Genomic DNA, 26,343 nt, shown 5'->3' with positions numbered 1-26,343 from the left:
CGTACAACCTCTGAACTTATATACTAAGCCTTATATGATTATAGATAATGCTTACATCCTTTGAACTTATACACTAAGCCTTATATGATTATATATAATGCGTGGAGCCTCTGAACTTATATAATAAGCCTTATATGATTATAGATAATGCGTGGAGCCTCTGAACTTATATAATAAGCCTTATATGATTATAGATAATGCTTGCAGCCTCTGAACTTATATACCAGGTCTTATATGATTAGAGAGAATGCGTACAGCTTCCGAACTTACATATAAAACCTTAGATAATTACATAATACACACAGCTCCTGAACTTATATACCAAACCTTACATAATTTTATAGTACATACAGCTTTTGAACGCTTATACCAAATCTTATATAATTACAGACAACACATTGAACAATGCATACAACTTCAGAGCTTATATACCAATTCTGACATAATTATAGAAATGTAGAGGAACTAACGGTACTTTTAAATGTGGCGCAAGTCATTTAGGAGGTACTGAGTACTTACAAGAGTATTTGTGAACATATTTCTTTACGTGGGTATATAGCATTTTACCTCTTAGCCTTGAAATGAAATTACTATGAATTTCTTAAGATTCAATATACACATATTGGTGGTTTTATATACGAAGGCAATGGTATTATTTCTTAATGAACACGTCATGTATGAGACATTAAATAATAATCACATACAGTAAATATTATTTGTTCGATATAGGAAGTATATTCCGATTTTGACATGTTTTGCAGCAACCAATTACTCACTTCATCCCTCACGCCCATGTTTGTCCCATCTCCGTATGTTTTCACCTCCGCCATTCACTTTTAAATCCCGCTTGTATGTTAGCCTGGCCCATAGGTATGCCCAATTCCCTGTCTTTGCCCCAGTTCTCGCGTATGCCCCAACTCTGTATATTATCCCTTCCCCTCACGCCCTGGTTTGCCCCACCCCTTGTGTGTTTACTCTGCCCCTCACGCCCTGGTTTGCCCCACCCCTTGTGTGTTTACCCTGCCCCTCACGCCCTGGTTTGCCCCACCCCTTGTGTGTTTACCCTGCCCCTCACGCCCTGGTTTGCCCAACCCCTCTGTGTTTATCCAGCCCCTCACGTTTACCCCATTGTGTTGTATCTACTAACCCTATATATTACCTTTCACGGTTGTGTACACAGAACTCTGCTGAGTAGGTGCGTTTCTCACAGTCCATTTTTATATAGACTTTTGTTTACCTCTTTAGATCTGCTTATAGATGCGCATCGTGTCTGCCTTCTGATTGCGTCCCGTGTGTGTTCGTGTCATTGTTGACTCGCATGAATCTTGATATGATGTCAAGAACATTTGAATGCATTACATATAATTTTGACGATGACCTATAGTGTCTGTTAGTATTTCCTATGAAATTGAAAATCGATGAATATCGGAAAGATTCAAACCGTGCAGTCTGAAGTTTGAAGAAGACGATGTAAAAAAAAAATGATGATTGCGCAGTTATGTTACGTAAATGATTCAATCTGGCAGACATTTTATGCAAATTTATTTTTTATTTGAATTGATTTTATTTTGAAATACCATCAAGCCGGTAAGGATATCACCTATTTGACATGTACAGCTTGTTCAAGCTTTTTTGCAGTTTAAATGGATTTTATAATTATGATTTTTTTTTCATTTTCATTTTATATCTTACGAGATGCATTCTTATCTACTAAATTTGCACATATTTCGACACAGATATGGTAAGAATTGATATTGACACGCGAATTTCTAGACCAAAAAGACTACATTTCTTAATAAAGTTATAGCTTTTCCTTTTAGATATATAATGTTTGTGTACCTGCACTTTATGATGTAAAAGACATTTTTTGTATTTAGAAATAAAATCATGGGCATGTGTTTTCCAATGTGTATTAGGAAATTGAATAAAATGTCAATTTAGTTCTGATACAAGGAACGTTAATTATCAAAGGAAAGACATGTTTAGTTGGTACCAAAAATAATAGGACACCCAACAAAAGATATTAGAATTAGATGAGACAGACGAACTAGCCTTAATCTTCCGTTCTGCAACAGAGGCGGTAGTAGTAGTCCCTCACTTTCTGACAGACGAAGTAGTTCTCATCTTTGTACTGTGACAGACGCAGTATTTTCTTCTCGTTTTAAAGTGAAATTTCTCATTTTTTGTTAGATGGAGTAATGACCCCTTTGTAAATTGTCACACAATTTTCTCTCGTTCTTCCTTGTAACAGAGACAGTAATCATACTAAAATAGTCAAATATGCAGTTATCTCCCATTTCTGTATTAAACAGACGCAGTTATATTCCCTTTTCATTCTGTGATAGACGTACTAGTTTTCCGTCTTTGTTCTGTTTCAGACGAAGTAGTCTCCCCTTTCTGTTCTGTGACAACCCTGTCAGACGCAGTAGTCAAAGTAGTCTCCCTTCATGGCATGCAGATATCACTAGTTAAAGAAACATAGAAATGATGCCATTGTACCAGGAAATAGTTATTGATTTCATATCAAATATTTCTTATAGTGTGACGGCTAACCTTGATACCTTGTATAATATATACATATTACTTTATCTTAAACAGATGATATCAATGGGTGCTAACAGTTAATACTTAGTCAACTACTTCAGAATACACAAACTGTATTTGTCTCAATAGGTTTATTTATTTGTTGTACAATGAACATATCATCATATTAAGACTTATAAATCTGTTGATCAGAATTAGATGCATGTATGGATATGTCCTTACCAATGATTTTATCGAAATATATGTATCATTTTGTAAGGACAATTTATATATAAATAGCATTTTCTTGGATTTTTGGATTTTTTGTGATAGTATTTCTTCTACCGAATACCCGTCTTCTACACATTCTTTGAGGTCCTCATCGGATGCATGCCCAGTAGTAGTTTGTTGTTTAGCCTATTGTGATAACGTAATTGTTAGATATAACGGAATAATCATTTATCTGGTCAATGCGGTCAACCACAGGATAGTCCACAGCATTACTGATCATTGTGGTTTTGATGGAGAGAATGTTTTGATAATAAAACTAATTCTTTGATTGTACAAATGATTGCATGCGACACATTTACTTATATATTTTCTTCAATTTTACGAATGTTTCGTTTTTACAGCACAATCTTAAAATATAATTGTAGGTTTGTTATTCAAAGAAATATTGGTGAATACCAATAAATATTTTATTATATTTTGTATAAGTGACTGTAATCTTTACGTTACTATGTGACCAACAATGTGGTGATAATCAATGTTATTTTGTATTAAATATCATAAATAAACTATGACTTTATAAAATATACTTAACCCAAAGCAATGAATATTTATATATTTCTATTCGTTTTTACAGGCAGACACATGATCCAATGTTTACATTAAGTATCATATATTTTAATGTATATGTTTAATAGAATGTATGAAAATATAGTTTTCAAGTGAAATACAGCCATGAGAGTTTTCAATGGTCATCACTTTACAAAATACATATCTAGGCAAATGTGATATTTTTTCTAGACGTTCTCTCCAAGCTCAACAGGATGCTAAGAAGAAGGATGCTACTGACACGTTCGGTACTAAGCTACGGAAAGGATTTCCTGTCAGTATCATGGCCCTAAAGGTATATACATTTAAAAAGTATTGTGTATATGGCAGTAAAAACAAAGATATGATGTTTTGCGTCCTAAAGTCAGCGGGAAGTATACGCGAGTAAACTTCACATTGTACTACGTTCTGTGTGACCGACATGTCGTGAACATTTGCGTTTTCCTGAAATATATTTGGCTAGATTTATAATAAAGCAGACGTGATAGGATATAAAAACATTAACAGAATACAGAGGTGTAAACGAAGCAGATGTTAAAATATAGGGACAAATATGAAAAAAAAATTAACATTGAGAACCCTTATAAAATACAAAAAGACCAGGTATTCCGGAAAAGAAAACGTCTTCCACTTCATCGACGAAACCTACTATGTAGATTTAGATCAAACAGAATGGTCCTTTATGAAAATGTGTACCGGAGTGGCGACAACGTAACTATCGGTTTATCAAAAGTATTGCAAAGTTCATATTTTATTCACGTTTGATGAAGTTTTTTTTACAATCTGAATAAAATTATCTAATCAATTATTGTGGTAGTATTTCAGGTTCATTTTGAGTATGGATGCATTTATCGTACAATTATAAATCTGTCATTACAAAGAATTTAATACATTTGACTTTCAGCAAATACAGGCCTATGAGGATGCTCTACGACAGCAACGGCTATCGGGATGGGTGAGTTACATTTACGTCAGGGAAGTAGAAAACATCAGAATCTCGGCGACTATCGGAGTGGGTAAGGTACAGTTATGTCAAATAAATAGAAAATGTTATAATCTCAACGACTATCGGGATCGGCAAGTCATGGATACGTCAAGAAAATAGAAAATATGCTATTTCGACGACTATATGTATTGGAAAGTTAAAGTTACGTCCGGGAAATAAAAACTATCGCAATCTCAACGACTACGTTACAGTTACGTCAGGGCAGTAGAATTTATCGTAATCTTAACGATGATAAATATGGTGATAACACGTCCTAAACCAGATGGGACTGTAGTTTCAATCGGTTTATAACAATTGTTTGCGGAGTTTGCAATTTGTAAGGTTCCCGTCACATATTTCGGATAACCTTTATTAATCTTATTTTACAGACTAGGCGGCGGCCACCAAGCGTGAAATGTAAGAAGAAAAAGAAAAACAAGAAACCCAAAGCTCCAAAGGAGAGAAAGAAAAAACCGTCGAAGGTGAAGGATTCCTCATCTAACGGTCTGAAGAAAGAGGTTTCATTTGCGTCTCCATTGTCAAAAGAGGACCAGGCACTAATTGTCAACCAAGATATGGAGACTGAACTAGTCGCTATCAAGATAGAGGTATTTATAAACTTATTCGTAACAAAGCCAACTTGTGTATATTTTATAGGAAAGTTTTCGCATGTAATAGGTCGAGATATTGTTTCATTTTACTATCTGATTGCTGCATTCAGTTGAAATAAAACTTTGGTTATTGTCAACTAACATTAATGACTTGTGCTGGCTCAGAAGCGCGTGAGGTGTCTATTTGAGGAAACCGATCATCCAGCGAAAACCCACGTGGTTTGGCAGATGACCCTCATAAATTTCATATCCGTTTGGAGAACTTAACATTTGCCGAAATACCAGTTAAATTAATTTCCCCATATAATCGACAAAAGAAACACCACTCAAATGCTCCTTTTTATCATAATAGGATCCACCAGAGCCTGAACCACAAAGTTACGAGGATGACTCGCCATTGGAGTACCGGAACGATGGATATATTGAACTTGTACTGAAAGTCATGGCACGCATGTGTGACGGTCAGAACCAGCATTTACAGGTATCTCTTTACGTCATATCCGGTCTTTTGTATACTGTTATTTTCAGCATCTACAATGTATATTACACCATATCCTGTCTCCTGTATACTATACTGATATCAAAAACAAGTCTTCTGAATCGACTTGTGAGAGAAGACTTACCTCTGCTGTGAGTGAGATCGAATGCTGTCTCTAGCGACGGGCAAAGATGATATGTCTTACCCTGAATGGCTCCCATAAGAATATCAATATCGATTAAATAATGTGAAATAAATAGCAGTTAAGATACCTTAATATACCTTTAATATATTGCCGCTTACATATATTCGTCTGTATCAATACAAGATAATACAGATGCAAATAATATTGATATCGATGATGTGTTTATACCAAACCACATTTACCGGTCTGTATGGTAGTGATAGTTGGTCTGTATGGTAGTGATAGCTGGTCTGTATGATAGTGATAGCTGGTCTGTATGGTAGTGAAAGTTAGTCTGTTTGGTAGTGATAGTTGGTCTGTATGGTAGTGATAGCTGGTCTGTATGGTAGTGATAGCCGGTCTGTATGGTAGTGATAGCCGGTCTGTTTGGTAGTGATAGCTTGTCTGTATGGTAGTGATAGCTGGTCTGCATGGTAGTGATAGTTGGTCTGCATGGTAGTGATAGCTGGTCTGTATGGCAGTGATAGTTTGTCTAATACGTCTTGAATATAATTTACATTCTGTGTACTTACTCCATATTTTCGTTGGTTCATTCTTTATACATGTATTGTTTGATGCTTTGTTAAAAGGATTACTTACGAGAACAGCCAGACAATGTCAAGTCTTTTAACATTATCGCCGAAGTGACGAGGTTTCTGAATGTAGTTTATTCCAACATTACTGGTAAAAACATCGACCTGGTTATCCAACTTTTCGACACTATGAACGAGTTCACGGCAGTAAGTATAATCTACTTATTTTATACTAATTGATATAATATGTAATACTATGCTATGTTTTCGTTATATCATCAGAGAAAGGATAACAGACAATATGTCTTGGGTACTTGTATATTTATCTTCGTTATAGCAGTACATTGCATTAGCATATATAGATAATTCGTTGTAAAATAAGATTAATTATATATTTTGCACTTCGGCAAACTTATACTTTATGAGTGAGTATTGAGTCAGAGAAGACACTTTAAGGTGAAAGGGAGGAAACTCCGTTTAGAAGATAATGGATTGCTTTGCAAGGTACGTGAGCAATATAAGATGTTTCATGTTTATAGGGGAATCAAGAAAACAGGATTGTCATTTATGACAACAAAATCATCGACTACATTAATTTCATTCTGAGAGCTGGTGACATCGAGTATTGCTCGACAGAAAAGGTAAATAAAGCACAGTAGATGTACATTTATCTGCGGGGACTTGTTCTCTTCATACAGTTAAGACATTAATTTTCATCATGGAATATCGGGCGTTTCCTTATAAAAGTAGAAACCGTTAGTCCTACTGAAGGTAGGAGCCGTATGTCTCCTGCTGAAGGTAGGAGCCGTATGTCTCCTGCTGAAGGAAGGAGCCTTACTTCAACGTAATTAACGTCTATAATCTGGCGTCGACTATAGTCAATAAATATAAACTTGTGTCGACGAAATCATTTATATTCTTGTGTCGACGTCATTGATGAACATATACTAGTGTTACGTAGTTAACGTACATGTATTTATTCTTGCATAAACGAAATTAATGCATGTATTCTTTCGTCGACGCAATTAAAAGATAGATATCCTTGCGTCGACAAAATTAATGTATATAATCTTGTGTCGACGTAATTGATGGATATGTTATTGTGTCGGTGTAATTAATGTATATATTCTTCTGTCGGCGTAATCAATATATTTATGTTTGTGTCGACGTAATTAATGTATCGTCTTGTTTATGTAGTAATTATGCGTGTCCTTATGATGATATAGTTACGAAGAAAACCAATGAATACCACTAAATGGTGATTGTTTGAATTAAAATGGATCTCTGTGATCCTTGTAATTTTCATACAACATGTAAACCGTAGTCATCATCATATAAAAACTAGTATTTGCATTACTTTGTAGATTCTTGGTCTACGAGAGAGTATAGCCAATTTGATTCTGTCACTTATAGAAGAGAATGGACACGGCGCATCAGAACTTACAGTGGTCAGTAAATTGGTATTGATAAATGCAGTTGTTCTATGTCAAATATAATTTGTGAGATCAACGTATTTCGAGTTTCTTGATAACCATGTACCAGTGTAGTTGCACATAGTGACTTATTGTTGCTACACTGTACTGTTACAGGAAGTGAAAGACACATTGGACAAGAAATCTGTGCTCCAGCTTCTCACTGAATGCTACGAGATGCATCAACCGGACAAGAAGAAGTTGGAAGAGCTGAAGAATATTACATCAGGCGACGTGGTTGTACCACAGTCTAAGATTAAGTCGTTCGCCTTCGCCGGAGGCAGCTTTCTACAGGGCGTAATGGTATTGTATAGGTGTTGTTACATATATAAATATTCTGGCACAGATATGATTGCAAAGAATCACGAGGCAGTTAAAACTATAACAAAACTGAAAAATTTGTTAAATCTATGATGCACGTGTTATATATGTAAATTTATTAACTCTTTACTGTAATGTATGCAAATAAAGAAGTTATAACTAGACATGGGCGCAGTTAAATGCAATTTTACTGTATCACAACAGGGTAACCAGAAAGATGAGATGGCCGATACGTACATGGATGTCGGCTTCCGACTGTATCTTATACTTGCCCGAATGGTGGACGTCGACCCCAAACTTATCGACCACTGTAAGCATATAATTATGATATGTTTGTCAATTAAATAATCTTATGTCCATTGCAAAAACGAATTGTATTAGTAGAAGGGCTTCAATCGTGTTCCGGCGTCACCAATTGGAGTTAATTATCCAACATACAACAAATTGTTATTTTTACCAATTAATTGCAAACATACTCAAGTTTTACATTTCAGGATTGAAACTTGCTTTTATTGTAGGCATTTCGTGTTTAGGTTTCAAGACAAACTCGAATCATCTTCTCGTGAGATCGACAAAGCAAGATTCAATATTTATATTTCAATTCTACACTCCTTGTAGTTCATCATGAATGGTCATCTTCATAGTTCTCGATGCAAACAAATATGTTTTACATCAATTTGGCAAACCCTTTCACCTGATGTACAATGTAGGAGACTGATTATGACTAGATGGTATGGAATTTGGCACGTATTCATACACACAGCTAATGCTAATCTAGTTAGGTTCGTTGGGAAATGATACACGCAAAGCTTAATAGTTGCAACTTGAGTTGAAATTGAAATATTAAGATATCAAAAAGCATTAAAGCAACAATTTTATTAATGACAAACGAATCATATAAACAACACCATTATTTACTGCGACCAACGAAAAACGTACGACATAAATAGTTGACTGTGAAACGCTTTTTGAATGGTAAATCACTTGCTTTTTCTTTTTTGTTCGTGAATGTTGTATTCATGTTGGTTTCTTTTCATGTTCCTTAACAGTAATTCCGAAAAATATTTTTGAGTTCAAAAAACCTTATTGGTTCAAATTATTTGCATTATTTGTGAAATATTCCTTGATTTTGTTTTTTCCACAACAGTTATATATTTGGTCTGAATAATACATTTATGTTGTTGTTGGTTCATCAGAAATAAATCTATCAATAAGATACCCTCGAATGATATTGCTCTTGCCAAAATATTAAATTAATACGTCACTCTCAATAATCTACAGTGAGGATGCAACCCTTACAGACAAAGGCATTCAATTTCTACAAGAAGAACTGTATGTCAATAGAACTGGTAAAGGATGACGAACTCCAGAAGGTTAACTTCCGGGTCAAAAACAAGGTAACACACTCTCACAGATGTTTAAATGTAATTTATTGTTATTGGATGTCGTGAATGTATCTAGATCGCTAAAACGCCTTAGGAGCAAAATGTATTTGGGTATATTCAGTCAATCCTGTAACAGGATTGCAAGTCATCTTTGTCATAAATCCTTCCCTGCGTACCTGGATGGTAGGGATAAAATCGAAAAAATATAAGAGTATATGATACTACTATTAGTTCCAAAGCTTACGTGTGTATGAAGCTTGATAAAGGTGATTGAAGTATTGGAAAGATGTTTTATGATAAGTTTAATGACACGGTCTTTGAATGCTAGCAGCGGAGTAGATACATATATTACATGTTCAGAAGTAGACAAAGATATTCAGTATTCTAAAATGCTTATGTTCTAGCGAGTGTTGCGAGAGGAAGTAAAAGAAAGTCTTAAATGGAATGTCGATCGTTCTTCTCCAAGCAATAAAATCCGTGATGTCATGGAATGGACCAAGGATATTATGAAAGACATAGCTTACCAGAGGAAAATTCTTAGTAACCCCATAGCTATAGGCCTAACAAAAGGATGGTACGTACACTTTACTCAGGTCAGTTATATCTACATAGAAAAGTGACGAATACAGGTCCATTGGACCTCTTGTTTTATTGGAGTGAAATATCGCGCTTATTTGTTTATTTCGCTGCGGAAAACTTATTGGATTTATGTTACAGGCTTATCTGGAATCACATGGTGACCATCCTTAGTTTCGCCATCAACATTTTGATGCTGGTCACGTGGCAGGCAAAAGCGTCACTAGCAACCCCAGGTTTGATGGACAATGCAACCGTTATCCCTGAGAGCTTGATCGAGTAAGTCACAGTGAACATAGTTATATATATTATAATTATATACAGAATATTTTAGCGGTAATCTTATTTTAACACTTTTAGTGCTGACAGCTTTCTGCTAAATTATGACTGTTTCCATATACTCTTTTCTATGGCAAGTATTAATGGTGCTCCTATTCAGCATTGTGCTAATCTGTTTAAATTGGGTCATATGCTTAAATTTGAGAACGCCAAAATACATACACTTACAGTACCGACCATCGCCTGTTGAAGCAGCTAAATTGCCATTTCTTTATACTAATTGACTGGGTTATATAACTTTAATAAGTGCCTGTCGTGTTAAACAACAACTGCATGGCAACACTATCGAGAGTTTGATTCGACAATGTATGACTACCTGAGGTTGCTACCGCGTTAGAATAAATGTCATTTCAACAATTATTACAATTATTCACGAACCTTTATCTGAACCATTGATAGCTTAACTTAATAAATGAACGACAATGTTTTCCAATATCATTCCGCATCGTTCTTCCAGCCCTATCCCTGTTATAAAGACCTTGAAGGTGAGCGAGTACGAGATGGCTATCTACACCCTGGGAGGACTACATAACTTCTTTACCCTGCTCGTATTCATCAGTTACTTTGTCGGCAATCATCCCAGGATGCCTCACTTCCGTGCTATATTCACCTCCTTACGGTAAAACATGTTAATTCACTGTCAGACTTAAATTTTGATCGTTAAAATTGTTGGTAAGCTTTTTCGTCCATCTGTCTGTCTGTATATATCTGAGAATGTCATGAGTAACACCTCTTACTCTTTCTAAAATTTCTTAAGATACTTCATACGCATAATGAGATCCTAAGGTAGTTGTGTACTTGGCTTTTTTGCAGAAAAACGTGTTCACGAAAGAAGAAGGACGATGAGTTAGAGGAGGACAAGAAGAAGAAACATCAGTCTAAGCTTGACGCCAAACTATTCAGTTTCACCACATTTTACTACATGGTAAGATTCCGATCCATGTAGATGTACATATTTATCCCTGTAAACTGCTAAACATACCGCAAACTTACTGGACTGTGCGTAAAAATCTTCTTTGCGGTACATTGTCAGTACGCCAATCAGTAACTGGCCGTGTTTACGTATTTTATATGAGTTACCATCCAGTCATAACACATTCATGCTAATGGAGGCAATATATTGCTATGATGTATATTGTTCATGTGTTGCTAGTTCTAGCGAATTCAAAAACTGATTTTAATTCGCGTTTCGACATATATATGCCTACAGTAGATTGTGATTATTTACAGGCCTTTCTGGGCCTCTCGGTGGGTGGGACCGTTTACCATGGTTACTTCTTTGCCTTCCACCTTCTGAACATTGTCAACAACAACCAACTGCTTGGAGGTGTCATCAAGGCCGTCACACAAAACGGTAGGGATTGTTCGCATGACAAACCTACCTAACCAATGTAAATGGCATTTAGTAATGAATACACGGTATATATGAAAGAGTGATCAGAAATTAAAAAAAAATAATACAATAAGATCATAGACATTAGAATTAAGCTTTACCGTGCATTTGTGTATATATCTTCTGATATTATCTTCAATGTACTTTCATCTTTCTCATTCTTCAACGAGAAAAAATTGCTGATATTTTGGTATTTTGTTCCTAGGAAAATCGTTACTATGGGTAGCGGTCCTTGGTCTGTGTGTGTTTTACCTGTACGGTATAGTGGGGTTCGCTATGATGCGGAGTATGTTCCAACCTAGCGACTATCTGTACTGCGACACATTATGGCAGTGTACCATCACTATCGTTCGGTACGGACTCATTGGAGACTTGTTCGAGGTAAGTGCCTACAGAGGGGTTAGATACGGACTAATTGGAGACTTGTTCGAGGTAAGTGCCTACCGTGTGGTTATATGCGGACTCATTTGAGACGTGTTTGAGGTAACTACCTACAGTGTGGTTAGGTACGGATTCATTAGATAGGTGTTTGAGGTAAGTGCCTACAGTGGGGTTATATGGGAACTCATAGAAGACTTGTTAGAGGTACGAGGGCTGATGATAAGTTGTGAGCCTTGTATGGAAGGAGGAAATCAAGGATGTTCTTTTTAAGTCCTGCTATTCTCCTACTATATAGGGCCGTGAACCCTGGGACTATCATTTGGTCAGTTTATATCGACAAGGTAGCACTCTAAGGTAAACAAGACAAGCGGCTTTTGAAAAATGGACAAAATCGGTTAGGGTTAGGGTTAGGGTGAAAGAGTCATAGCTGCCATTCACGATTATGGCTTTAAATTGATTGAGCATCCGTCTTATTCACCTGATCTCGTTCAATCAGACTTTCATCTATTTCCAAAACTGAAAACAGTCATTTCAGGCACCCTAACCCTAACATGCACTGGATGACTTTCTCAACGGCCAAGAAAAAGAGTTCCAGAAATGTGACATTGAGGCCCTTAAACACCGCTGGCAAAAGTGCATATATACTGAAGGAGATTATGTTAAAAAGTAATACAATATGTCCGGCAAAATTCAAATCCTTCAATACGAGGCTCACAACTCAGCCCTCGTAAGTGCCTATTAGGTATGGACGCATAGGAGACGTGTTGGAGGTAAGTACCTACATCGTGGTCCCTTATTGACTCATAGGAGACGTGTTGGAGGTAAGTACCTACATCGTGGTTCGTTATTGACTCATAGCAGACTTGTTCGACGTAGTTGTTTTCGTTAAGAACCGTCGTGAAGAGACCTGTGAGTTGAAATAAACATGTTTATATAGTAACAGTACAGACTCGGATCGGACTTTGGGGTTATCGTCATTACGCTCAATGAAGACATGTTATGGCTACCAACCATTGCCATAGGCTTATACGGACTCACAATGACCTAGTTGATGTCTTTATATAATGCATTACAACAGCATGCCATGAACTGACTATGTATGCATGAAATCGTCGTAATTACTATCATTAGTATGGCATTTATTCTTACACAGGTAATGAAAGCACACAGGCTAGAGGCCACCTTCCAAAAGTTTGGCTTTGTCGTCTTGTATCATGTCTCCTTCTTCATCTTTATCACAACCATTGGGCTTAACATCATCTTCGGTATCATCGTCGACACCTTCTCTGAGCTCAGGGACCTCAAGGTCAGAATTCAAATAAACTTGATTACTATTTACTTTGAACACATTTTTCATTAAATACGAGATCTAGTGATTATTGTTACAGATTTTAGAAGATCTTTGTAAGATAAAAAAAAAATGATGATTTGTAAAATTTGAAATGAATCTTGCACAATTACTTGTGACTTAATCTTTAATTAAACACAAATCGTATAACAACCGCAAGTGTGTAGTTAGGTTTATAATGAGGTGCGATTTTACTTGTAGTGGACAGCGGAGGCTGATATGAGAGACACTTGCTTTATATGCAGCAGGAACAGTTATGATTTTGAACACCATGGAAAGGTAATGATACAAGAACTCACTATGTGGTGGCGATCGCATTAGTTATAGAGGCACTGTGGTCCAGTGATAGGACGCTGGGCTGATGATCGAAGGGTCGCTAGTTCGAGTCCCGACATATTTCAAACTTATAGTTACATATATATCTGTGTGCAAATGCACTGCATTTATATGACAAATTTGTACATATGCGTACGTGTGTGAATGTTAAACTAAATGTATTCTTTGTAATACCTGGTACATTGTATGTCACAAAATCGAGGAAAAAATGAAAACTAGTTATAATAGAATTTACAATTATAACACTAATGATACACGTGCTTTACACAGGGGTTCGACCACCACGTGAGACACGAGCACAACATGTGGGCGTACATCTTCTTCTTCATACATCTCAACGGCACCAAGATCAACGACTTCACAGCCTTAGAGCTCTACGTCCACAAACTGGTAAATGTTAACAAAAACTGTTTTCATGTATTATTGATCAAACTTACATATAATTACATCTTTATTAAACTAAGTGATATGTTAACAACATTGGAATAATGTAAAACTTGTGTCTTTTGTATAGATTGTAACTTGTTACTTTACACGTTATTAACATCAAAATATATACATAAATGAATACGTGTAAATAAGATTAATATTTTAATCTATATACACAATGTATTCATATTTATATTGAAAGAAAACCCTTAAGCTTTGAAATATTTATAGATAAATGTGTTTTTATTGTTGCTAGTAACATGTAGTGATGTAAAGAAAGCAAGATAATATACGTATAGACCTGCTACAAAATGTTAAATGTAAATTTGCCAAAATTGTGTCTAAATTCCAACATCATTAAACTGACAACCTACAATAAAAAGCAATAGACTAGAACATATCGTAAACAGTTATTTTCTTATTGTGTCAAATAAACTGCGACGATTTTCCAACTATATATCCTTCACCTATAGTGTGTAACGTTGCAATCACATAATTGCAAAATGCTACCGCGATAATCTGGTAAATGCTTCGATGTAACGTTTCAGCTGCTGAAGGAGAATTACGATTTCTTCCCGTTGGACCGCGCCCTGTCTCTGTCCGGTATGGGTAAAGACTCCACGGAAACCAAGATAGACGATCTGCTGTATCACGTGACGTCCATAGTGGAGAAACAACGCAAGGAGGTGAGCTAGTGTAAATGATACACTGCATTTACTGAATACACTATGTATGAGAAATTACTTAATTCTATCTTGAGTTACCTTTGTCGGTAAACTTATTTCTTTATATAATTAGATTTTGCAAATATGCAATATCCAAACGCCAAACTCTAACCCTATAGAATATCGCCATTAATAAGATTACGCTGATGTGTACTTCCAGGAGCTGGAGAAGAAACGCCATGAGGAAAGAGCTCGCCAGAAAGTGTGGGAACAGAAGCATCGTTTAGGTTCGTTCCGCAGACGTGCAAAGCTTCCAGCTCCACTAGAAAAGGACCCCATGACTGGTCTTCCACTTACTCCAAATCAACAGGACGACCACCAACTTCATGGGACAGCCCAACAACTTGGTCAACTACCCCCCTCTCAGTACCTGAAGCCGATCTTCCCGCAACCTACGGGGATTTCCGGCAGGACGACGCCAAGACGTTTCAGTGACGTAGGTCTTGTCACCAGTCTGCTTGGTCAACGGGCGGATGCATATACACCAATGCCATCCGCCCTTTCACGGTTTGACAGAAGACCGTCCGCTAGCAGTAGAAGCGGAAGTCCGTCCCGTCTAGACCACGAGCCACAACGATTCAGGAGACGAAGTCCATCTAGATACGATGACGACGAACTACTGCTAGGGTAGTCCTGATCGTCTTGGTGACCGTGGCAGAAGTCCATCCAGATCGCGCATGGGCAGCGAAAGTGACCTGCGAGGAAAGAGTCCTAGCCCTCTCTCTCGTCGTGATACTATGACCAGTATGTTAAGTCCGCGCTGGGCAGACAGTAGGTCTACCAGCCCAAGAGGGGCAACAGTTTTCTTCCCAGACTCAGATCCCTTTCCTCCACCACCGCCGTTGCCATCGACAGACCGTCGTGGAAGTGACTTCCGACTCGAGACCGTAGAAGGTCCGCAGTATTCTCAGGACTTTGACTATCCTGATTATGATCAGGAGGACGAGAGCTATTTGGACAGAGATCGTCGGAGAGACAGGAGAGATTCGCAATACTAAACACAGCATCGGGCAATTCAATATTGTTTGATTTAACTCTGGAAAGACAGGACAGAACCGTACTACAAGGCAGCACCACAGGATGACAACACTTCCTGTGTGAGACATGATGGTTACAGAAGCTGAAGCAGTCACTGAGGACAGCATTCACTAAATGAGAGACTCGGGAGACTATTTCGTCTTCCATGAAGTCAGCGACTTTCTCAAGAACATAATTTCTCCTATACGCGTCGTTCAATGAGGATAATAATTACTTGCAGGACTCAGTATTTGAAGAGTTTTAAATAGAAAGCAGTATCTATGGCAATATTCGGGAGGTTTAAGATTGATTATAAGGATGAACCAGGCAGATGTGTTTCTGAGAGGGACAGTCGAACGTGGATCGAGTTACAGCAGTATGATACCAAGGTCCCGACCTACAAATACAATAGTACACGAGTATAATACCTGCGTAGGTGAAGATGTGCATATTATTTTTGATGGGTGAAAAAACAAACTAATGATGACCATAACTATATCCATATGTTTAGAAGTAGTAGATATGAATAAGATGTACATTGTATATTGAATTGCGTGTGTACGTACAAGAGTATTAGCCAGTGAAATGCTACAATCATTCAGAGAAGATTGAACTAACTGACTTATCATCCCAGTAACCACAATATGTTAATGGCATCATCTGTGAGTTACACATGTATGTTGTTTGTGTGCGTTTTCTCCATATAGTACACAAAATATTCCGAAACTACGCATTCCAGTTTGCCATCGAATGAAATAAAAGAAAATGATACGTAAAGCAATTGTCCTATGAAGAAAATATTAGTTGGCTGTGTAGTAGATAACATCGCTTATATATAGAACATACACGAAAGCCAGTAATGATTGTCGTATATTTAACTATCCGACATAAATTCGTCAGTTAATCCATTGTTATTGTAAATTACGTTGTAATAACACGTGACATAACACGTGATATAACTTAGTTATATCGTATAGAACGTCATGTACACGGTATTGGTTTCTTCTTCATTACCTTAATATTTTCTTTTTATGTATACTTAAGTCACACATTGGTCTTGTGTCAGCACGGAAAAAATATCTGTATTGCGAATTAAATTATCACGCCATAGGTTCAATATTAATGAAATGATAGATATTATCAGATAACTACCATACAATCCACACTACATTCCTAACTATGACTCATATACTGGATACGCTTTGGACAAAACTCAATTCACCACGAAGATAACCTTTTAGACAAAAGGCAGAGGAAACTCATAATGTCAGTGGCCGTCGATATTAAGGGGAGACAACTCGCACCAAACGCTACTTCATCACGCTCCAGCGTATAACACTCCCCGGTATGCCGTTAGTAACGACTTTCCTAACACTATCGCTATTACTATTATTCGCTAGATTCCCATAGCACCACACTCTCAACGTAATATAGGGCCTACGTTCATAGTTTCACAGTTAATGAGCACTGATTATGTCCACTTACCAAAACTTAGTCCCTGTACATAGTGACGTCAAATTTGATCGCGTGAGAAATGCGATTGTAGTGTGTCAGCATGAGTTCTGCTAAGTGTGAGACATCCATATCGAGTGTACGATCAGTTAATTATAATATAATTATCTGATTTTAATTTTACTTCATCGTTGTTGATATTTCTTACCAGTCCGTAGAAACTTGTCAATCACTCTATTAACTGGTATCTGTTTCATCACTTATGTCTACCAAAGGAGTTGTTTCTCGCCATCTGAGATCGTGTATACATGTATCATTCTACCATCAATGATGTCTATATCGATTTCACCTGTACAACATTGTGACAACACTGCAGATAACGTCGTGTAATAGTGTTAATAGGTTAGAGCACTGGTGAGATATATTTTGTAAATACCTACACACAATGCCATGTACGTCAGCTGTAAGTATAAATAAGAAATATGTGTGTACACGTGTAACTAAAACACTAGGTGTACTACTCAGTCACTATCACCTGTCAAGTGTTTGTCTATTTCTGAATAAATCCTGAAATTAAACTGATCTCGACTTTTACGTTTGTGTCACAAATCAGACTATATATGATCTGTGGTCTGGCTCGTGTGTTACACTTATGTCTCTATCATTTAATAACGGAACTCTTATATATAAACACATAATAGTTTGTCTTGTCAATGACATTTCACTGTATGAAATCCTATTACACCGACTCCGTACATATCCAATAATAATTTCAAACTAGTATCTTTCCATTTAGAATATGAACAGGCAGATATCACATATCTACAACTGTAAACCGGAGTGATTTTCTCCTTTGTACAGTGCATTAGTTCACTTTTCAGGAAAATTATATCGTTCTCCCTCGATGGAGGAGGCCACGTTTTAACCCATCTGAAGAATTAGAACCAATATAGGATTTTATAGACCATAATTATATCGTTAACATTTTCCTATTGTATTTGGTGACGGTTTTAGTGGTGCACGTCACTAAACATAAATACACATCATTCCATGAAGAGAGAACGGAGATGGACAATTCGTTCAAAGTACATAACTGTTTGTGTAATATATTGGCGACAGATTTTAAAATAATTTCGGAACAATTTCTGAAACGGAAGATATGCTACATATCTGTATATATATCATAAATATATAACACATTGTTACACAAATAACTAAAGACGAATATTTTATTACTCGTTCTCTGACAGGGCCTCGAAATCACGATCCTTGTCACCTAGTCAGGAATACCCGAAGCTTATACCACTGCGCCACATCCATGTTCGTTTCAATGACGCAGTGCTAGTCGGCCCGATACAATGACATGATCGAAGTGACAAATCGTCTATTAGATGATATGAATACCTGAATCGCATATACATAACTATTCATGTTATAAAGAGAGACAGCAAATTACGTATAGATGTAATTGTATTTAAACAGAAGAGAGAAAACGGAAACGATATGACAATAAAATAACATTTTAACGGTAGAACGTGAAAATAAATAAGATATTGTATATACATATAGTTATATTGCTAACTAACCACAAAAGTCTTCATAACCTTTAACACTATTGTCCCTAAGGCTGTAAGTCTCAAAACAAGTATTGCAGACATTTTGATATACAAATCGTGTTCATCTTAACAAGTAACATCCCCTGTCTGGATAACTCCAATCAAGGGTTCAGTCAAATCACATTAGATCGTTCATCGATAGCATCGGGCCTTGTACATGTACATAATTCTTTGCTAGCTTTCGCGTCAACCTTCGACTTTTTTTGTCTCTAGGATATGTTTGATTAGTTTCAAAATAGGGGAGATCAGCTAGTATTTGAATTAAGCTGAGCAATCCTTATCAAAACACTTAGGGACGGGTGGCCAGTCTAAGTTTCAAACTAGGGGGAAATAAACTAGTGTTAGAACTAAAGCTGAGCTATCCTTAACAAAAAACACCATGGCCAGTCTACGTCAACCTATATACCAAGCAGATTCACCTGTATGACTTTATCGAAGTCGCATTCAGAGTCGACTGATACGTAGATGATAAGATATCGGCGCCTTGTCCCGATGTTCATTGCTATGTATATCTAATGCCTTGCTGGAAACTACAAAAGTCATTTCATCTGCTCAACCATTACACACACCCAGAAAGCACTTGAATAACTGTATCGAGCGGAGAGAGAACGGTCGTATAATTAAGTGCCCTACTTCGAATGAAAGCCATAGGCCTGGCGAACTGGGGCCTTGTGGGAACGTCGTCCGCTCTGTACACAGCACTCAACTGTGTGTGAGACCCAATGCAGTCAGCTAAGTTATTTATAGAACTGCCCTGTAAGTGCCTCGCAGGCAGCTTACTTATCGACGGCTTAGCGATGACTAGAGAGAGCGAGCGGGGTCACACCGCGGCGGGCACTGGGGAACAAAGCACTGAGCGGCGGACACTGTATACAACCCGACTTGTGTACGTACAATGCATGCCAACAACATTTTAGACATCGTCCGAGTTACACCTAGAAACAGAAAACCGCAATGGACTCACAAGGAAACTCAGCATCTCATCCGGGAATTCGACAAGCGGAAGCTCTTGCTGAGACCTAAACCCGGTGAAGTTGTGTCGTCTGCTTCCAAACACCGCGCATGGGTGGAGATCGCGCAAGCTGTCAACCTCACCAACCCTCACGTACATAGGACCGTGTCAGAGGTACAAAAGAAATGGCAAAATCTTTGTTTACGTACCAAAAAGGATAAAGATGGTCTCCCTGTCGACAGTTTATTCAGTGCAGTGTCGCGGGCAGGTGAGTATTGTGAGATGTGTTAGCCCGTGGCGGTCCGCATTTTAAACACCGTCTGCTAAAACTTAGTGAGTGATCGTTATGTTACCGTAGCTATGCTAAAAACCTAACCTTTTATGACTACGAAATAATTTTGAACATACAGTTTTATTGTACGGTTAGTTTTCCTTTGTCAAACTATATTCTGGACACGATGATATGGCAGATATATTAACTATTGGTTCACTTGTATTATTTAAACTTATTATTCTAGTAACACACTTCATGTTTGCTTATAATGTGTTAAGTGTTTTTTTTTGTATCGGGCATATATAATGTGTATAATACCATGGTGTCATAAATCCTGCTCTCCATTAGTGTGTGTGGAGGGGGGGGGGGGGGGGGGGGGGGGGGTATTTAAAGAGTAGCATATACAGGAGAACGTGTCCGAGGGTATTCCGAAAGTAACCCAAGACAGTGTAGTCATAGCGATAAGTGTAGCGCAATCGATCATAGGTATCCGATAGACCGAAGAGGTTATTCAGACAATAATTCAATATTAGTCGGGACCCGAGGGTATTCCGAGAGTCACTTAGAGAGCGAGAAGTACAATGTAGGACGCGGGTTCCTGGTATGCTGTAAGAGTGATCAGGTGGGTGGGGTCCGAGTACGAGCATATGAGTGAAATATCTAGGAAGATGTTTGAAACTGGAATCGTGATAAGGATAAACATTCTTACGTAGCCATTTGTCTATATACATGTATATACAGAGGGTGTACTACACACTGATATGTGAGTTGTTTATTGATATAACTAAATATTTCCACATTTTTTTATATATATTTATATAAAATTCCAATTACAGACCAAGCTATACTTGAAGAACAGCAGAGTCAGCATCCACCGGCACTCTCCATACAGCCACGCCCATTGCTGATACAACCGTATCAATCTGCTGAAAACAGTGGCGGTAATGGCACCCACAGCCTGGTGCCTGTCAAGATCGAGAAAGTGGACTCGGTGGACGAGATGATGCGCACAAATCATGTGGATACAGCAGGCGACAGGTATTTTTTACCAGCAGACATGGGTACACTTTGATTTACGTAATAACATTCAGAATGTGTACACATCACACACATCAAATGCATTTTCTTACCTGTTTGTGTAAACAGGTAAGAAAATGCATTGGACAGTTGGATGTGTGTGATGTGTAGAAATTCATCGCTCAATATTACACTTTTATATAACACGGATTTTGACGCTATGTTGCTGTTCTCAACAAACGAATAATAACATACTACCATTAAACTATCGTGATGCCATGATGTCATAAAATCATGACGTCACGCTTACAAAATATACACGTATCTAGCCCGAAATTCCTCAGGTCCTACACCATTAGTGTGGGGCCAGAGCGCACTACTATATGAAGATGTGTAATGCCCCCGACACCGTTTGGTGTCGCTAAGATTTTCGTGCAGATAAAACAAGATCGGAAATGGCATAAAAGCTACCTTACATACATGAATATGGAAAGACTTAATGGGTTTTTTTTGAGTAAATAAATTTATTACATTTTTACCAGTGAAATATCGAATATTATTCATTCTATAGAAGTGATATTTATCACTAGTGAAAAAAAAAACTTTTTCTGATTTTCATCGCTAGTGTAGTGAAATTTTTTTTTTCTGATTTGAACAATCAGAACACTGCTTACAAACGACAATGGGGAAAATTAAGATTTGCATATAGCTACGTCATGTTATATGACGTCATAATGCAAGATAGAATACATAATGGTACAATTTGGCGTACATATGTAGCTACGCACTCGTGAAAAAAATATATATAGTGTGTATTAGCCACAATCGTGAAATATATCTGTATTACTGAAAACACCGTTATATATGTAAGGAAGGTGTTATGTCACGCCCGATTTGATTTTATCTGCGTCAAAATCTTAGCGACACCAAACGGTGTCGGAGAAGTCTACGTTTTACTATACTGCGCTCTGGTCCTACACCAGACATGGTGTCGGGACCAGAGGAAACACGGGCTAACATGTATCTAGGAAACGCTTTGAAAATAAATGTCTAAGCATGCTTCTGTAGAGCTATATAACACATAGCTATATAATATTGATAAATTCATTGGTGCATGATCACTCCTGTTAGGTTTTTTTTTTTATATCATGCAGTCGCTTAGTACATAATTGTGATGACTATAATAAAAAACACATTCATATGTTAAAAGTTCCCAGTATTAATATTGAGTAAGATATTTTTTTAGAATATATCCAATTTATACTATATAATAATATATAAATTGTATGTTAAATGTTGACAAAAATAGCTATTTCAATATTTCAAGAATTGAAAGTTTTCACTCCTGCATATAAATATAAATGTATATTTCCCGGGCGCAAACTTGGCAAGGAGACCCGTGGTTGCTACCCGTGGTTGCTAGGGATGAGATAGCTTTATCCTGCCATCGTTCACAGATTTGTCTCCCGTTTGACCTGTCCAAGACCTTTGCCATCCCCTAGCGTGTGATTTCTCTGTCAGCCCGTAGGTTCTGATAAATAAAGAGGTGTAGCACTTGCTCGCAACATATTGACGTGACGTCAACATTTCGACAACATAGCCTCGGTCTAGACAGCAAAGAATATCACCCCTTAGGTTGGAGATTTCAAATTCCAAATATCAAATGTTCTTTACATACCCGTTGAAAATGAACCCCGTTGAATAGTGAACCACATAAAAGTATTGGATCTCGGTACCAGTTTATATTGTCATAGACGTTGCGATAAGATATGCTTACATGATACAATGTATACACGATATTGATGGACATTGGTAAAATAAAATGGCCTGTGACCTCAGGTGACCTTTGATATCACATTAGGCTGTTATGAGAAGTGTATATAAAATGTATATAATACTTATGTAATTGATTAACACTTTAACTGTGACAACTAGTGACCAAGATAATGACCATTAGCATCACTTTAAATAAGATGTCCCTATACAAGTACACGATATTGATTGACATTGATTAACAATTTGACCTTTGACCCTTGGTGACCCATATAATGACCTTTCATATAACTCATCACTGTTATAATATACTCATATGACATGTACACGATATTGATCGACATTGATAAACAATTTGACCTTTGGTGACCCAGATAATGACCTTTCGTATTTCGTATTTTCAACGTTGAAAATGGAACCGGGGGTTCCATTTTCCACGGGGGTCCATTTTCAACGTTACACCGGCGCTCTGTCACAGTCAGTACGATTGAACCCGTTAATCTATTATGAAACCTATACCAGATTTTATTATTCTCTTTACAGCCGTCCTGAGAGTACCAGATCACAGTTAAGTTACAATGACGTGGAATTTATCAACCCAACAACACAACCCGAGTACGACATGTATGCTACAAGTTCCGGTATCGTACACGCGGCACACGACCCCGAGGCCGTGGGATCAGTTCCTACCATTATACCGACATCTGAGTCCCCCAGGGGACAAAAGCGGAAACACGGTAACATGGACGACACGACGGATAGTTACAGTTACACTATAGGTGATACAGAACTACTAGACGTCAGGAGAAATTTAATGATGGCGGAAATGCAGAAATACAAATTAGAATGTGAAAAAATAAGGACCGAGAAGGACAAACTACTTCTTGAAACGGAAAAAATTATGATGGAAAAGGAAAAACTCATGCTTGAACTTCAAACATTACGAGCCACGAGTGAAGAATTTCGTGTAAGCCAGAATAAGTCAGTGTCACAGCTAGAGAAAGAGAGGATGTCTTTAGAGAATGAAAAGTTAGTCCTTGAAATAGAAAATATGCGGAGTTTGCACAAGACAGCCGTGGAGAAAACACAGCTCGAGAAACAGAGATATTCCTTAGAAAATGACAAACTGAATATAGAAATTCAAAACCTCCGCGGATCGAACAGAACTAGTTCATACCAGGGGATGATGTAAATGTCTTAATTGAAGTTTTTTATTCAAATTATACGTTAAAGATATCGATATTATATTCAAACATTTGTTTTCATCGATTACTTGATATCAAAAGTTCGTCTATTGAAACGGGTGTTTTATAGCAATCTAATCAATGTTGAGTATTGTTAATGTCGTAACCTCACAGTATGACGTCACCTCACAGTATGACGTCATCGTTACTCCAAATGCGTAGTGTCGATCGGTAAATGAGAGTGTGTTTCCCCACAAAGTTTTAAGCCTGTCTACATTAGCTTTATTCTTAGACCACAACACCAGATGTCGGACAGCCTAGGTCGTTTACCGAACTCTCTTAAATGGAGTAAATCCCGTATTACAAGTTACTATAAAACATTGAATTTGGGAGAAACCCCAGTTAGGGACTCTAAATTCCACAAATATCTTTTGTCGGGAGTCAGAAGAACGTACATGATCGGTTATTGACATCCGGTATAAACAGTATAAATGGTGTTTCCCATACCTATATACAAGTATATGTATATCACCAAGTACGTATGCAGTCACCTTTGTGAAGAGAAACAGACATTCTCCTGTCGTATGATAAATAGTTACTGTATGTAACATACGGTTACAGGATGCAAACGAGACGGTAACGATGGCGCCATTTGGTGATACCAGGTACCCAGTACGGGTGTCTTTACTCGTGATACCAGGTACCCAGTACGAGTGTCTTTACTCGTGATACCAGGTACCCAGTACGAGTGTCTTTACTCGTGATACCAGGTACCCGGTACGAGTGTCTTCTTCACTCGTGATACCAGGTACCCAGTACGGGTGTCTTTACTCGTGATACCAGGTACCCAGTACGAGTGTCTTTACTCGTGATACCAGGTACCCAGTACGAGTGTCTTCTTTACTAGTGATACCAGGTACCCAGTACGGGTGTCTTTACTCGTGATACCAGGTACCCAGTACGAGTGTCTTCTTCACTCGTGATACCAGGTACCCAGTGTGGGTGTCTTTACTCGTGATACCAGGTACCAAGTACGAGTGTCTTTACTCGTGATACCAGGTACCCAGTACGAGTGTCTTTACTCGTGATACCAGGTACCCAGTACGAGTATCTTTACTCGTGATACCAGGTACCCAGTACGAGTGTCTTTACTCGTGATACCAGGTACACAGTACGAGTGTCTTTACTCGTGATACCAGGTACACAGTACGAGTGTCTTTACTCGTGATACCAGGTACCAAGTACGAGTGTCTTTACTCGTGATACCAGGTACCCAGTGTGAGTGTCTTTACTCGTGATACCAGGTACCCAGTACGAGTGTCTTTACTCGTAATACCAGGTACCCAGTACGAATGTCTTCTTTACCCGTGATACCAGGTACCCAGTACGAGTGTCTTTACTCGTGATACCAGGTACCCAGTGCGAGTGTCTTTACTCGTGATACCAGGTACCCAGTACGGGTGTCTTTACTCGTGATACCAGGTACCCAGTGTGAGTGTCTTTACTCGTGATACCAGGTACCCAGTACGAGTGTCTTCTTTACTCGTGATACCAGGTACCCAGTACGAGTGTCTTTACTCGTGATACCAGGTACCCAGTACGAGTGTCTTTACTCGTGATACCAGGTACCCAGTACGAGTGTCTTTACTCGTGATACCAGGTACCCAGTACGAGTGTCTTTACTCGTGATACCAGGTACCCAGTACGAGTGTCTTTACTCGTGATACCAGGTACCCAGTACGAGTGTCTTTACTCGTGATACCAGGTACCCAGTACGGGTGTCTTTACTCGTGATACCAGGTACCCAGTACGGGTGTCTTTACTCGTGATACCAGGTACCCAGTACGAGTGTCTTCTTTACTCGTGATACCAGGTACCCAGTACGAGTGTCTTTACTCGTGATACCAGGTACCCAGTACGAGTGTCTTTACTCGTGATACCAGGTACCCAGTACGAGGTGTCTTTACTCGTGATACCAGGTACCCAGTACGAGTGTCTTCATTACTCGTGATACCAGGTACCCAGTACGAGTGTCTTCTTTACTCGTGATACCAGACATGTGTTCAGTTATTGTAGCATGTTTCGTCTATATTAAAAATGATCTGAATCAATATTCGGTTTATCTTGACACTGAAATAGTCAGACCTAGTTGTATGGTGGCTGGGGAAGACATCGTAATAAACAAAAAATATATTACGTACG

The 26,343-nt window shown here is 37.9% G+C and overlaps 2 protein-coding genes across 8 annotated transcripts in view; both read left to right on the top strand.

The window, feature by feature from the left end:
• LOC117337594 (inositol 1,4,5-trisphosphate receptor type 2-like) overlaps positions 1-17,907 on the top strand; it is a 96,165-nt gene extending 78,258 nt beyond the window's left edge. Inside the window, exons 48-69 of the mRNA XM_033898642.1 lie at positions 1,181-1,195; positions 3,553-3,655; positions 4,265-4,315; positions 4,735-4,953; positions 5,309-5,437; positions 6,209-6,358; positions 6,691-6,792; positions 7,516-7,599; positions 7,741-7,926; positions 8,149-8,254; positions 9,226-9,341; positions 9,734-9,903; positions 10,047-10,184; positions 10,702-10,863; positions 11,058-11,169; positions 11,475-11,598; positions 11,843-12,018; positions 13,172-13,324; positions 13,568-13,645; positions 13,973-14,092; positions 14,680-14,817; positions 15,017-17,907. Coding sequence (XP_033754533.1) covers positions 1,181-1,195; positions 3,553-3,655; positions 4,265-4,315; positions 4,735-4,953; positions 5,309-5,437; positions 6,209-6,358; positions 6,691-6,792; positions 7,516-7,599; positions 7,741-7,926; positions 8,149-8,254; positions 9,226-9,341; positions 9,734-9,903; positions 10,047-10,184; positions 10,702-10,863; positions 11,058-11,169; positions 11,475-11,598; positions 11,843-12,018; positions 13,172-13,324; positions 13,568-13,645; positions 13,973-14,092; positions 14,680-14,817; positions 15,017-15,487 — 3,103 coding nt within the window. The 3' untranslated portion in view covers positions 15,488-17,907. The remainder of the gene's footprint in view (positions 1-1,180; positions 1,196-3,552; positions 3,656-4,264; positions 4,316-4,734; positions 4,954-5,308; positions 5,438-6,208; positions 6,359-6,690; positions 6,793-7,515; positions 7,600-7,740; positions 7,927-8,148; positions 8,255-9,225; positions 9,342-9,733; positions 9,904-10,046; positions 10,185-10,701; positions 10,864-11,057; positions 11,170-11,474; positions 11,599-11,842; positions 12,019-13,171; positions 13,325-13,567; positions 13,646-13,972; positions 14,093-14,679; positions 14,818-15,016) is intronic.
• Positions 17,908-19,704: 1,797 nt separating this feature from the next.
• Positions 19,705-26,337, top strand: LOC117337525 (myb/SANT-like DNA-binding domain-containing protein 4). Of its 7 annotated transcripts, none has more exons than XM_033898542.1 (5): positions 19,705-20,161; positions 21,004-21,205; positions 23,501-25,305; positions 25,519-26,120; positions 26,197-26,337. In XM_033898542.1, exons 1-3 carry the CDS (start codon positions 19,837-19,839, stop codon positions 24,147-24,149), a joined length of 1,176 nt encoding a protein of 391 aa, XP_033754433.1. In that variant the 5' UTR covers positions 19,705-19,836; the 3' UTR covers positions 24,150-25,305; positions 25,519-26,120; positions 26,197-26,337. The 7 variants fall into 7 exon arrangements, with proteins under 7 accessions (XP_033754433.1, XP_033754434.1, XP_033754436.1 ...); XM_033898543.1 differs by having other exon boundaries at positions 23,501-24,806; positions 24,842-25,305; positions 25,519-26,252; XM_033898545.1 differs by having other exon boundaries at positions 23,501-24,911; positions 24,985-25,305; positions 25,519-26,252.
• Positions 26,338-26,343: the final 6 nt, after the last annotated feature.

This window comes from Pecten maximus, chromosome 11 (assembly GCF_902652985.1).
Source record: "Pecten maximus chromosome 11, xPecMax1.1, whole genome shotgun sequence".
NCBI lineage: Eukaryota > Metazoa > Mollusca > Bivalvia > Pectinida > Pectinidae > Pecten > Pecten maximus.
The sequence above is the reverse complement of the archived record's forward strand: the minus strand, read 5'-3'. Positions and strand labels throughout refer to the sequence as shown.

What these genes read in the sequence shown, in the direction of transcription:
- LOC117337525 (XM_033898542.1), top strand. Translation starts at nt 19,837, where the DNA reads ATGCATGCCAACAACATTTTAGACATCGTCCGAGTTACACCTAGAAAC. An exon ending in CAGTGCAGTGTCGCGGGCAG is followed by an intron (nt 20,162 to 21,003) that starts GTGAGTATTGTG and finishes TTCCAATTACAG; the next exon opens with ACCAAGCTATACTTGAAGAA. An exon ending in GTGGATACAGCAGGCGACAG is followed by an intron (nt 21,206 to 23,500) that starts GTATTTTTTACC and finishes TTCTCTTTACAG; the next exon opens with CCGTCCTGAGAGTACCAGAT.